General features: G+C 42.1%; 1 protein-coding gene across 3 annotated transcripts in view; it reads left to right on the top strand.

The window, feature by feature from the left end:
- The window catches only part of GMPPA (GDP-mannose pyrophosphorylase A), a 26,170-nt gene extending 12,331 nt beyond the window's left edge, over positions 1-13,839 (top strand). For 2 of the 3 annotated variants that reach the window (XM_061555648.1, XM_061555646.1), the window contains 10 exons: positions 802-988; positions 2,660-2,719; positions 2,952-3,082; positions 4,504-4,518; positions 5,741-5,881; positions 7,076-7,173; positions 8,119-8,165; positions 10,368-10,460; positions 11,286-11,457; positions 12,356-13,839. In XM_061555648.1, coding sequence (XP_061411632.1) covers positions 802-988; positions 2,660-2,719; positions 2,952-3,082; positions 4,504-4,518; positions 5,741-5,881; positions 7,076-7,173; positions 8,119-8,165; positions 10,368-10,460; positions 11,286-11,457; positions 12,356-12,456 — 1,045 coding nt within the window. In that variant the 3' untranslated portion in view covers positions 12,457-13,839. The remainder of the gene's footprint in view (positions 1-801; positions 989-2,659; positions 2,720-2,951; positions 3,083-4,503; positions 4,519-5,740; positions 5,882-7,075; positions 7,174-8,118; positions 8,166-10,367; positions 10,461-11,285; positions 11,458-12,355) is intronic. The other variant, XM_061555647.1, reaches the window with a different exon arrangement.

Genomic DNA, 13,839 nt, shown 5'->3' with positions numbered 1-13,839 from the left:
GTTCGTCGTGCATCAAAAAATGGATGGAGTGGGGCTGGGTGGGGAGGGGCTGGGTTGGGAGGGGAGGGTGGGGAGGGGTTGGGTGGGGAGGCGGTGGGAGGGGTGGGGCTGGTGGGGAGGGGGTGGTCACCCCGTGGTGCCCTTATAAAACTCAACGTTTAACCTACTCACGCCGGCTTGTGCCCGCCCTCACAGTCGGGCATATTTTTGGAATACACCACGCCGCCGCTGACCCTGGTCAGCTCCCTCCGCAGGAATGTGTTAAATTGAGCATTAACAATCTTTTTATATGTGTTTGGTTAGCACAGGGTTGTGAAGCTAGATACTTGAGTTCAATTCCCAGCCAAGTTATAATCACTGATGAGTGATATGTAAAGTGGTTCAGGCATCCCTCCTTCACCAGCCTGCACTGACCGGCATGGTGACGTATGGTCAAACAACCCCCATTATGAATATTGAAGTAACACAAATCACTAGAATGTGTAATGATGAAGCGTGTGTGCATATCTTACTCTACTAGAGGAAGAGTAGTACGTGATTAGTTGCCTTCATTCAACAGTTAATTGAGAAAGGGATGACAATTATTATTTATTTTATGTGGTTAAAAATGCAGTAGTCTCAAATCTGAACTGTGGGACGAAAAAAAGAGGAAGATAACTGTTGAGGCAGCTAGACATGGCACAGATGAGAGGAATCAGACAAGTCTAGCTGACATCCTATTAATTCATGACTTCCTCTTGCAAACACTTTTTACACCTGTGCCTATGGCCATGTACCTCCCCCATTATCACGCGTGTGCAGATACCTGCAAGAGTACACAGGACTGGGCACAGCTGGCGGACTGTATCACTTCCGTGACCAGATCCTGGCGGGGGGTCCGCGGGCATTCTTTGTCCTGAACGGGGATGTGTGCGCCGACTTCCCGCTCGTTGCCATGCTGGGAGCGCGGGACGCGGCCATGCACAACTTCACTGTCATGTGCACGAACGTACGTGTGTGCACGGACAGTGGCGTAACTATCGAGTGTACAGGTGGTGCAACTGCACCGTCGCCCATGGGCCAGGGGGGAAGAAGTGCCGGCCTATGAAGAGGTGGAAAATAGACAGGTGGGGGGTGAGTGGGGGAGAGGCATTTCATTCCTTACCCAAGTGCTCGTGCCAACCACGCTACAACGTGTAGATGTCCTTTTCTGCCACGGGAGTGTTGTATGCGTCTTATCATTTATAGCGCTTTATCAGTGCACTGCTGAATGAAGTCCTTACCTCGTAAAAGTTGTTTTAGTGTATTGCATCACGTTGGTAAATGTGTGGGTTGGATTTTTTGGAATATGACTGGCTACTCAAGTTAGCAATTGTTCATAGCACAGTGCACTAGCTTTTCCATTACTATTGCTAATAAATATGTATATTAATGGGATGAATAATAAATGCGTGTTCTCTCATAATGTTAAGTAAACAAGAGGGTAGTAGTGAATTAACATCAAATACTTTCACAACTTGTGGTTCTGAGCCAGCTAGTTTGCTTATCTTGTCTCATAGGTCTGTGGTGCTAGTTGACAAATAACACAAACTAGCCTTTTGCCCGTCCAAGGACGGGTGTATTGTAGTAAATATGAAACTTGCAAGCGACAAGCAGACCGCGACGTGATATTCATTGCATCCATTCATGTGCAATTTGTAAGCGCGCGGTGACACAGACCTATTTCATTTTAAGGTTATAATCCCTTTTTCATCATGACGCCCTTTTACTTCTATGTCTCAATACCGTTACGGAGATCGCGTGACGTGAGGGATCTGCCTTTGTAGTGAGGGTTGTGAATTGACGCCGAGGAGGGGGGAGGAGGTGCCTCGCCCCCCCCCCATGTGGAGTGACGTCAGCTGCTAATTATTATGAATGAAGGGGGGTCCATTTGGAGGACGTCACCTTATAATTATTATGAATGAGGGGGGGCTATTCAATGTAAAGTTACGTGACTTGCTCATGATTATTAATGAGGGCAGGGTGCTCCATGTGGAGTGACCTCACGAGCGATGTACACAGGCATTCTTGGCTCATAGTAGCTAATAATAATGGGGGGGGGGGGGGGGGGTGTCCATTTGGAGGATGTCACCTGCTCATGATTATTAATGAAGAGGGGTGGGGTGTCCATTTGGAGGACGTCACCTGCTCATGAATATTAATGAGGGGGGCTGGTCGATGTGGAATGACATTACGAGCGTTAAGGACATTCCTGGGTAATAATTATAGTAGGTATGCATCCTTAGTTTCCTTTCAAAGTAAATAAATGCTTAAATTTCGATTTAAAACTTTCGTGACTGCAGGGATTCATCTTCTTGGTTCTTTCGGTAAAGTCACGTAGAAGGGAAGTAATAAAATAATAAAAATAAAACATAATAAAATAGTTCTCACGACGTTTCGGCTACAACGCAAGCAGCCGTCCTCAGGTGAAGACCAGGTCTGTCGGGGAGACAGCGTCAGACGAAACGTCGTGAGAATTATTTTACTATGTTTTATTTTATTATTTTATTACTTCCCTTCTACGTGACTTTACCGAAAGAACCAAGAAGATAAATTAATGCTGTTGTAATTTGTAATTGATTTTATGAGATTGCCTGTTAATTTGTTCAGTTTATCTGTTTGTGAAAAAATGTATTTGCAGGCAAATCGCAAGCAGTCGCTGAATTATGGCTGCATAGTGGAAAACACAGAGACCCATGAGGTGAGAGTGCATTGCTTCTTGGCCACAGCCAGGTGGTGATTTAGTGCTTGTGGTCAGGGCATAATCTTAAGCTTATGAACCTTTGGAACAAACAAAGAGTTATTTTGCATAATCAGCTAATCACAATAACATTAGGCATGCATTTTCAGAACAGCAGGGTTCGCTATTGTATTGGCTTTTATTTTGCCCCTTTTGCAAGATGATAGAATGCATATTCCTCTCTCATGTGTAGGTATTGCACTACGTTGAGAAGCCAAGCACCTTCGTAAGCGAGCTCATCAATTGTGGAGTATACCTGTTCTGTCCAAAAATCTTCCAGCACATCGCTACCGTCTTTCAGCAAAATCAGCAGGAGCTACTCAGGTGAGCCCTGTTTCTCGATAATGGCGTCAGAGGCACCACGCCTTATACATCACTGTGTGTTTAAATCCCACTTTTGCTTATAAAGCCGGCTACAAAGGTACTTTTGTTAGGTGGCTAGCTAACCTTATGGCTTATGGTTAGCTAACTTCCTGCTCGTCCAGTTTTCATGGGGAGAACATTTTGTTTTCTTAAAGCCGCTTGGTAATTCTAGTTTACTTTACAGTTAATGCTATACAAAGTGCACACAAAGTGAGGGCCCTTCATAACACCTGCGTGAGTCTTGTGTTTGTGAAAATAGAGCTTTATTTTAATTTCCTGTCGCATGGTCAATACACTACATGGGCAAGTAAACAACGTCAGTTTAGAGCACCTCCAATTAGCAAGGTTGGCTGCGTACGGTGCAAAAGAAGTTCAACGCACGAAAGACAAACATTGTTTTTGCCCGAGTTGACCAGGGCGAGTGCTTTTAAGAAGCACCTATTCAGGTCCCAACGAATCATCAGGAGGCAGAGGAGACAGCATCACAGCCAACCAGTGCTGGCGTTGAGAAACCTTACAACATATCCATTTTCTATTTATTTCGATTTAAAGCTTTTGTGACTGCAGGGATTCATCTTCTTGGTTCTTTCGGTAAAGTCACGTAGAAGGGTAATAATAAAATAATAAAAATAAAACATAATAAAATAATTCTCACGACGTTTCGGCCACAACACAAGCAGCCGTCCTCAGGTGAAGAACAGGTCGCTGTCTTTCCGACAGACCTGTTCTTCACCTGAGGACGGCTGCTTGCGTTGTGGCCGAAACGTCGTGAGAATTATTTTATTATGTTTTATTTCTATTATTTTATTATTACCCTTCTACGTGACTTTACCGAAAGAACCAAGAAGATATATCCATTTTCAGTGAATAATGTCCTTCATAATGTGTCCTTAAACAATCCTTCATAAGGATCTGTAGAAATTCACACCACCCACTGCCTCCGAACCCATTAATGATATGATGAATTGTTACAATTCAGGGTTGTGATATAATTCAATCAATACTTATTTGTAAAAAAATATCATTTGTATAGATTCCCATGTAATTTACGTACATAATTGATTCATGGATGCATTATTCGGTGCATGCTTTGTTAGATAATAATCCATTTGAATTGAACTGGGAACTCACATCGCTGGGATTGTAGCCGAGCACACGAATCACGGGCTTCTCTTTCTCTGGTAGAGTAAGATATGCACACACACTTCATTACACATTCTAGTGATTTGTGTTATTTCACTATTTATCTCATTAAATTATTTTGCACCACTTCCAAACAGCTTATGTTCTCCCCACATCCTTTTTGTATGCCCCATTGTCTTTGTTATATTCATCTCTCTGTCCCTTCCTCACTTTCCCTTGTTCCCAACTTTACGGCACAGGTGTGGGCTCGCCAGGTAAGTTGTTTTGGCACGGGGGAGGGTTACTTAATCTGTACATTTCTTCTGTGCAAAGCTCCGTACCTCACTGTGTCGCTCAAACAAGGGGTGGCGGTCAGTGAATATTGAGAACTGGAGATTGAAGTACACTCAGACCTGCATATATTGATTATTTTTTATTTACCCTTGACCTCAAAACAATGGCTCTTGACATATGAATAATGCATATCCAAATATAAGAATTATACTTAACATTTGGTCAGGGTGACTTTTGTAAACAAAGCTCTCAGATGTCATTGACTGCTGCTGAATTTTCAATATACGCTTACTTTGTTTTTTTATGAAAGAGTTGACTAAGTGAAGACCTTAAAAAACATACTGACTAGCATGACTAACAAACTAACATATTCACTTTTAGGTAAATAGATTTTTAAAAGCCCATTGGACTAACAACACTTTTTTGTCTAGTGTCCTCTGGCTGAAGTGGCACAGATAGGGTTTTTAACAAAAATAAACGAAAACCCGAGTGTAAATGTTGTGTGATTATTGTTGTCGTGGGGTTTTCTGTGGATGCATAGTTTTGGAGTGTTCCATTATCATGTGGTTCAAGCACATCTATGTTAGTAGCTAACTTGGGGATCAAGAGGCCTTGGCTTAGGTCACCGTGAGTGCAAATTCAGAGAATAACTCGATTCCCATCTTAGTAACATAGTTTTATTCCCCTGCCCCATCAGAATTCAGATGCATTTAAATAATTTTTCTACCTTGAATTTTGTTACATAGAAAATAAACTACCTATTTTCTGAGTGTTGTAAATAAACCTTTGCAAACATTACACACTGACAAACATCGTTTGCGCACACGATGTGATTCATGTACCGTGAGCATAAAAACATAAACATTTTAATTGAGGAAGTGTTACGTACCTGGTGGATACATTTGTTGGAGGTAAGTGTGAATAGTTTTTAAGGAGCTGTGTGTGTGTGCGCTAACACTTATAGAACGGAATTAGTGCAGGCTGCACCACGTGTGTTTTGAGAGCGAGGAATGGCAGTGGGTAATACTCATGCTGCTCGTCTGGCTGTTATGGGTGCTCACCATAAGTCTGGCTTGCACAACAAATATATAATCAGCAGGTACGTAAAATAAAGTGTTAATTTCATACATACTCATTGTCCTGGATCTCCACAGTAGTGCACATAGGGTCGTTTTGCCCGTGTGTGTGTTGTGCATGCTCCAGCGAGGAAGCGGCTAACGGCACCAGCTGGGCGCGTGCGGAGGTAGTGCGGCTGGAGCAGGACGTCTTCACAGCGCTGGCAGGACAGCGCTCGCTCTACACCTTCCACACCGACGGATTCTGGAGCCAGATAAAATCTGCAGGGTATGTGTGTGTGGGCTAAGAGCAGGTAAACGCATTTTCCCTGGATGAGTTTCAAGTTACTTTTGTTGAACCAGGTGAGAACGTAAGAGACCAGGATAGTATTGTATGCAAGAGTGACCTAGGTTACGAAAATGGCAAAAGTTAAAACAACAGTACTGAAGCAAATAGAAATCAGTAGGGAAACAATTCACATGAGAAATCAAAAATATTTCACACACATAAATCATTGTAAAATAATACATTCTTTTGAGCGTAAGTTTGCTCCGGAAAATAAAAAACAGTGTAATAATTATAATCTTTAGAGCATGTATCTAAGCAAAATTATGGTGTGATAGAGAGTCGTTTACTGATATATATTATTCCACATTGTACATATTTAAGTATTTATTTATGTTTTACCAGTTTTACAAGGTTTGATTAACCAGATAGACAGATAGAGCTTGCAAAGAAGCATGAGATTTCATTGAGACAGAGAAACATGTGGGCTAGATAAAACATACAGGTTAAAGACATTAACAGTCAAGAATATATCAAGTGGGCTTGGGCAGGGATAATGGCCTATAGCATGTCACTCGTTGGGATCATGGACGATGGATGAAACTAATGATGGATTGGTAGCCAAGGGAGGGGACATGCCCAAAGGGCATCTGCCATCCATGTGGAGGAATAAAATAAGATCGTGTGCAAGTGCTGGATGGATTATTGCATCATGGGACCATGTAAGATGGAGACAGCTTGGGAAGCTTTCATCCAGCAGCCCATTGATCTTGGCTAAATATTTATTTAACTGACCAGATCATGCAGTGGTTGCCTCAGCCCTTCATCCGTCCAAGGCTGTTATAATGAGTACCACTTTGTGGTTGAGTCAACTGTGGTTGTTCTTTGGGAGAAAAAAATGCCCCTATTTTCGGAATATGGAATTTTCACCACTGGTTCAGCACTGTAAAGAGGAGATGAGTGTTTTTCCATTCCCATTGGAACAGGAAACCACTTTAATTTTTTTTTTACCACAGTCCATGTCTTAAATGCTGTCTCTTCTGCCCTCACTCACCACTGTGTGTCATCATTCACCTTCCTCAAACAAATTTCACATATGTGCATGACGTTTAAAACTGTGAGATTCACTTGAAGCAAAAGTCTCTTCCACCTAACCCACCCTTCCCATTTCTTTCTTCCTCTCTATGATATGTGCAGCTCAGCAATATATGCCAATCGTCTGTACCTGGGCAGCTACCACAACACCCACCCAGAGAGACTTTCGGAAAATGGGTCTGGCAAACCTAAGGTCATCGGTAAGTGATGGCACACACCAAGGTGGCCATAAAACCATTGATGTGGACCCGCATGCATGCAAATGTTTACTTGTGTATATGAATATAAAGTGCTGTGTAGTTTTGAATATAAATTATAATTACTTTGGAGCACTTCAGAAGGGGAATATGCATGCCTCAGGCTTGCTTAACATGATTAGTATCAGATTAGTATCATTCCTGCCTACTCGATCAATTGTGAAGACACACCCAGCTGCTCCAGCTGGCTAGTATCCAAAAAACAGTGTCTTTTATATTATTTTATGAGTTACTAAACTTTTTTTTACTAAACTTTTTATTTTTACGAGGTAAGGCCCACTGAGCTTGAGAGCATTTTTTTAGAAGTGACCTGGCCACAAATGATAGCTCAATGGAGTGGCTTACCAGGTGGAATTTATAACAGCCAAATACTCTAAATGCATGCTTCTTAATGTGGAGGGAAAAACTGGAGAACCCGGAGAAAAATCAAGACGACCACATCTCGCGGTGGTGAGATGTTAATGTTAATCGAGTTATAACGTGAATATCGCAGGTCTTTCCCAAAAATATATTTATACTCAGCACAATTTCAAACAAATAATTTTGGCCAGCCTGAGAATGGAAATCATTTGGGAGATTTTGAATTCTTGCTTGAATTGGCAGTATAAGCACATGGGAACTCTGTTTGGGGGAGGCCGGGAGGGGGGCAGGTCAGGAGGAGGGCAGGTAGTAACTCAAGTACGTACTCATGCTCTGGGGTTTTATGGAAAATGTAGAATTTGTGTAGTAGCCAATCGTAATGCACTGGCATTATTACATATGTAGTTTACAGTTTGAAGAAATCAGTGTAAGACACGTCAGGGGGTAAACCCCTATCCAGGAAGCAGTTGTCATCACTTAGACACGATTTGTGTTTTTTACTGAAGGTTTTCTTTTCTATTCTTCCAGGAGATGTTTACATCCATCCCACAGCGAACGTGGACCCCACTGCTGTGGTGAGTAATGGTCTCATTTCAAAATACATGGATGAAAATGAAATGGAAAAGGTTTCGTAAATAACCATCACAAGTCCAATTATAACCTTCCACAGCTCCACCATGTGCTCATTTGGTCAATGAGCCTTTAGCACTGTCTCACCCCCACAGCCGTGTGTACAGGAAGGCTGCTGTGCCCACAGAGCCTCGATCTTGTACTAAGTTTGGTTTCCGGTTCATAATCTGATTTACAATTTTTTTTTCAATCAAAACAACGGTATTGAATTAACACTGAAGAATGAACTGTATAAAAATCTGGTTGCGCAGTACCCAAATATGTGCTTGACCTGTGTGTTTATGTATGCATGTTAGAAGAAAAAGAATCAGATGCCACCCTTCATTTGATATGGCTCATATAGTGATACAGCTTAGCAGTATGTTTTTGAAATATGGGAACTGATTGGATAAAAGTACCATATTCTTTTCTGTTCTTAGATTCTTGGCTTTGACTTTTTTGCTAAGATCCAAGTCATATTACACTATTTTACATATTTAGAATGGCAAAAAATCCTGATCTTCTGATATAACACTAAAATAGTTGCTCTGACAATAATGCACCTATATTTTTTGTACAGTGAAAAACGCAATTGTTTGGAAAGTATACCTCCAAAAGTGTGTAAAATATCATGCAAAGCAATAACATAATTGTTGATTGAATATGATGACAAAGACATCTCTTTCAGAGATCACACAGAGTTGGGCTTTTGATACACAACACAGTAGTGCATTTATCCTACCCTTCCCAATCTTTCTTAAGATCGGCTTTTATGCGGATCTCATTACTTCTGTGATAACTTTCCACTCCAGGATTAACCATTTTAGACAGCAGCTATCAATAAAGCTTCCCAACAGCCAATCAGATCTGAGTCATCGACAGTGGAATGTCACCCCCTTGACAGGTATCCGATAGGTAATGCAGCCAGGTACATTCTTGTCTGTACGTTTACTTTTCTTACCAACACCAGTATTTAATGTGTTAATACTAATGCACATGTGCAGCCCTTTCTCAGTCAAATGTTGGGTGAAGGCTTCTGCATGCCATGCATGTCGTGAGGGTTATTTGACCATACTTAAAACCTTGCTTATCCACGGTTGGCTACATACGTGGCGAGTTCGACATACATATATACATTCTGATTCTAAAAGGCAGGGAGCATAGACATGAGAGCCTGTGCTGCCCTCTGCTGCCCACCACATAGCATTACCTTAATGGGAGTATGATGGCATATTAACATTAACGCAGAGCTACTATCAGTATGTTTCCCTCCTGCCATACGAAGGAGAGAATATCAGTACTTAATCTGGTTATGATAATTGGTTCTTTACCCATCTATCTGGCAACAAAACTGACACCTTTTTGCAAGGAGTCATGTTTGCATAGACCGCAATACCTGCAGTCATAATACAAACAAAAGAACATAACTCTGATAATGTGCACTGTCCTTATGTTCTGTTATGTTCTTTTGTTTGTATTATGACTGCAGGTATTGCGGTCTATGCAAACATGACTCCTTGCAAAAAGGTGTCAGTTTTGTTGCCAGATAGAAGGGTAAAGAACCAATTATCATATTTTTACTGGCAAATGAGGTCCCCATAGTGTTAATCTGGTTAGTTTATATTTCATTTCACTGACAACATGGGAATGGATATTTCCTGTAACATGCCAAAAGGCCACCAGGGAAAAGTTTTTTGGAAATATTCCGAACTATGCAGCTGTAACTGTGAAAAGTAAAGCATCAAAAATAGACTGGATTTCACGGATTAAATGCTTCAGACTTTGTATATGCACCTTTCTGTACACAATGAATGGACAATAATTTTCAATTCAGATTCGCAATTTATGATATACAATAAGATCGCATCATATGTCTTCTGCGACTCGATCTTCTGGAAACTATAAATGTAACAACAAAGATTTGGTGAACAGAAATGCTGCTGAATACATTGTATTGAATATAATGCCACTCTTAGCTCAAAATATAGTAAAATCTGGTAATATGACATGAGAGTTAGTTATCGAATGCAAGCGCCGTGCTATGAAGAGTAAATAAGACAGAGGGCACCATTCCATTTCTTCCATCAGGGTCCATGACAACCACGCTATGCCACTGGAAGCTGACCAGTGAATAATTTTGTCCTGCCTTGTGTCGGCACGTGCTGTAGCTGGGGCCGAACGTGACGGTGGGCATGGATGTTGCTATCGGACCGGGTGTGCGGGTGCGTGAATCCATCATTCTGCAGGGCTCCACGCTGCAGGTTTGTCAGCCATGTCTTTGTCCAATGACAGCATTTTGTCTCTTTGTGTGCGTTTGTGCTTGTACATGTGGAAGTCCTGCAACATACTACAAATCATTGATGGGTAAGGCAGCCTATTGTGAAGGGTGGTGTATCTGCTGGTGAGTGATGCTGTAGGGACAATGTGAATACATCATACTTTCTCACTTTGTTGATCTCTGCAGCCACAACAGGCACAGAGGTCAAAATTAAAAATAATTTTCATGGGAAAAAAAAGTATAATTTATTCCACACCAACCAAGTTTGCCAGCCTGGATCCAGACTGCATTAATTCGAGGCTGACGTACCCCACCCTGCGTTTTCCGCTGAACTGACGAGCCACTTGTGGCGCATGAGTGTGAAATGAGTTGCAGCTGTTACAGCATGAGAGTGGGCCATTCACAAGAGGAGGACATCGTGTGCCACTGAAATACTCAAAAGGGCCACATTTTATATATTCCTACTATGATTGGGTTGCAATTAAATAATAACCTTATCATACTTGCACACCTACATCCCTTTGTCAATCGACTGCTGGATGAGGGGCTCTCCACGGCATGTGGGTCGTGTGATTTGATAACAGCATAGAAGTACAGTACAACCATGGATTTTTCCCTGCACTGCCCTCTGTTCTCATAGTAACCCATTACCCCTTTGGGACGGCGCATTTCTAAACTCATAAACTTGTGTCCTATTGTACTGTACCTCATTAACACAAAACCTCGTTTGCGTTCGCCGCTCAAGCGCAACTGTACATTTTTGTGGTGAACACGCACTGTGCTTTTGTGTGGACGTGCTCCTGCACAGGACCACTGCTGTGTGCTCAACAGCATTGTGGGCTGGGACAGTGTGGTCGGGCGCTGGGCGCGGGTGGAGGGGACCCCAAGTGACCCCAATCCCAACGACCCTCTCGCCAAGATGGACTCGGAGAGCCTCTTCAACACGGACGGCCGCCTCAACCCCTCCATCACCATCCTCGGTGTGCAACTAATGTTTCCGCTCACTGATAATCATCAACGATAATTGTTATGAAATCAGTGGAGATGCACCAAAAACAAACAATCGATCACTTGGTAAAAACTCGTGCCTGCTATATTCATTCTCAGGACCGGGTAGAATATATTTGCTGTCTCATGAAATCATGAACTGGATTTCTGCACAGAATTCATCTGTATGAAATAAGACTAATAAGTCAGTCAAAGTATTGCCCCCAGTCCATACCTCATGCTCATTGGTGTTTATGACCCTGGTGGAAATTCCATAATTTCTGTGGCAGGAGCTATATAGTATCACAAAGTGGTACTCTATTTTTCTTCTTGGTTCTTTCGGTAAAGTCACGTAGAATGGAAATAATAAAATAATAAAAATACAACATAATAAAATTATTCTCACGACGTTTTGGCCACAACGCAAGCAGCCGTCCTCAGATGGAGAGCAGGTCTGTCGAGTAGACAGAGTCATTCTGCAGGGCTGCACAGAGATAACACGCTGAGTCGATCTCAATTAGGATTTTAACTTGCATTTTCCAATCACAAGTCATGAGCTCTCACCATAGTACTACCTATCCCTTTGCAAATGTATTCTCATTGATATGTGTGTTGCATGTAAGTATGTGGTGGCATAGTGTGCACTACACTATAAACCCAGTAACCTGACCTTCCACAGCTAACATTAATGGGTTTATCTGAACTGGTTCTGGGCCTCCCCTAGGTCGACTGAACCTTAAATGGGTACTTGATGTGGTCTGTAAACGTCAGTGCTAGGACGGCATCCGAGCATGATGCTCGCCACACCACCCCTTTGTACGGTTTCCCTGCCTTAATATATGCTCGCTAATAGGCTACATATGAAATCTCTGTCTTTGTGTGTGTTTACAGGCTGCAATGTCTCCATCCCAGCAGAAGTTGTGATCCTCAATTCCATTGTTCTGCCACACAAAGAGTTGCAGCACAGCTTCAAGAACCAGATCATCCTCTAAGAGTAGAAAAAACAACCAGTCCAGAAGATTAAACCAAAGGAACCAAGCAGATCATCTTATGTTGCAATATATAGAAATAGGCCAGCATATCTGTATGTTTATCCCAAGAGAACCACCAAAATGTTCAACAGCCTTGGTTGTGATTATATACTCTGCCTGTTCGTGGTTGTTACTGGTAAACAGCAGCAGTATAAGCCAATGTTTAGATAACAGTTATAACTAATTTACATTGTTGAGAAACTATGTTAATCTATACAGTAGTTGAAAGCTCTAATCCCTCTTTGCAATATTTATTCTATCCACAAAATATGTTTATTCAATTAAATTGCTTTTAATTTATAGCTACATGTTATAGCCATGAGTATAATTTGTTTTGCTCAATTACATGATAAATATGCATTCACTTTAATGTCAAATGTTTAACCGTCTGCTTCCATCCGTTGTTACAAACGTGCATTTGTGCAATACTGTACAATGGCACAGCAAACCATGGCAGTATTCACTTATTTTTCTTTGCATTATTGTGCTTTGCCAAAAATCGTGCAGGAACCTGACTTGTGCATTTCATGAACATCTTCCAACACGTACATCCTCACCTGCAGGCAGTGGCACTCATAAATCTCCTGCTCGGCCAGCTCTACGGGCTAACGGCAGAATTGGAAGTCAAGCCTCCATGCCTCACCTCGTCTCGCCTCGCCTCGTCTATTAGGCAAGGTTGCCTTTTGCATGCGTCGAGATATATTGCATTCTCTACACTGCAGTGGTTGTTCAAGCTCAAGAGCTTTGGGGCACGTTTGACTCGAAATGGCAGGGAGCATTTCCCTTTAGAAAGAGTGGTCAGTGCCCCATGTGGTTTACGCGCCGCTATGCAGAGTGGGTATCGATAACCGTCACAGTCTGCAGTGGCATGGAACCTGACAAGTGACCTACCCATTGATCAGAATGCATTTAAGCCATGTTACAAATGTAAAGACGTCACATCGACGTAAAGAAGAGTAAATGGGCGTTTGCTAACGATGGACTGGCAGCCACAGGAGGGAACATGCCCGAAAGGACGTTCACTGTGAAGATGGTGATGCAATTAGCTCATATACAGGTGCTATGTGGATATCATTAGAGGGTGAGATGGTTATTGCTTGGGGAGGCCTTTATCCAGGTGTGGATCATGGCTGATGACTTTAATTCGTGTGCTGTCAAAAATTCACCAATGCAGGTTTAAGTGTGCACTTCTGAAGTGAATGAGAGCCCTTCGTAAATGGTTGCTAGCAATGGACCCTAACATCACTGCTGCCTCCGTATACCTGCACACAGATCGTAGCGGTATATTTATACGGTGTAGGTATTTTGCATGTAACGATTTATTGATAAAAACATTTTCTTATG

Source organism: Lethenteron reissneri, chromosome 21 (assembly GCF_015708825.2).
Source record: "Lethenteron reissneri isolate LAM-NWPU_2019-01 chromosome 21, ASM1570882v1, whole genome shotgun sequence".
NCBI lineage: Eukaryota > Metazoa > Chordata > Hyperoartia > Petromyzontiformes > Petromyzontidae > Lethenteron > Lethenteron reissneri.
The sequence above is the reverse complement of the archived record's forward strand: the minus strand, read 5'-3'. Positions and strand labels throughout refer to the sequence as shown.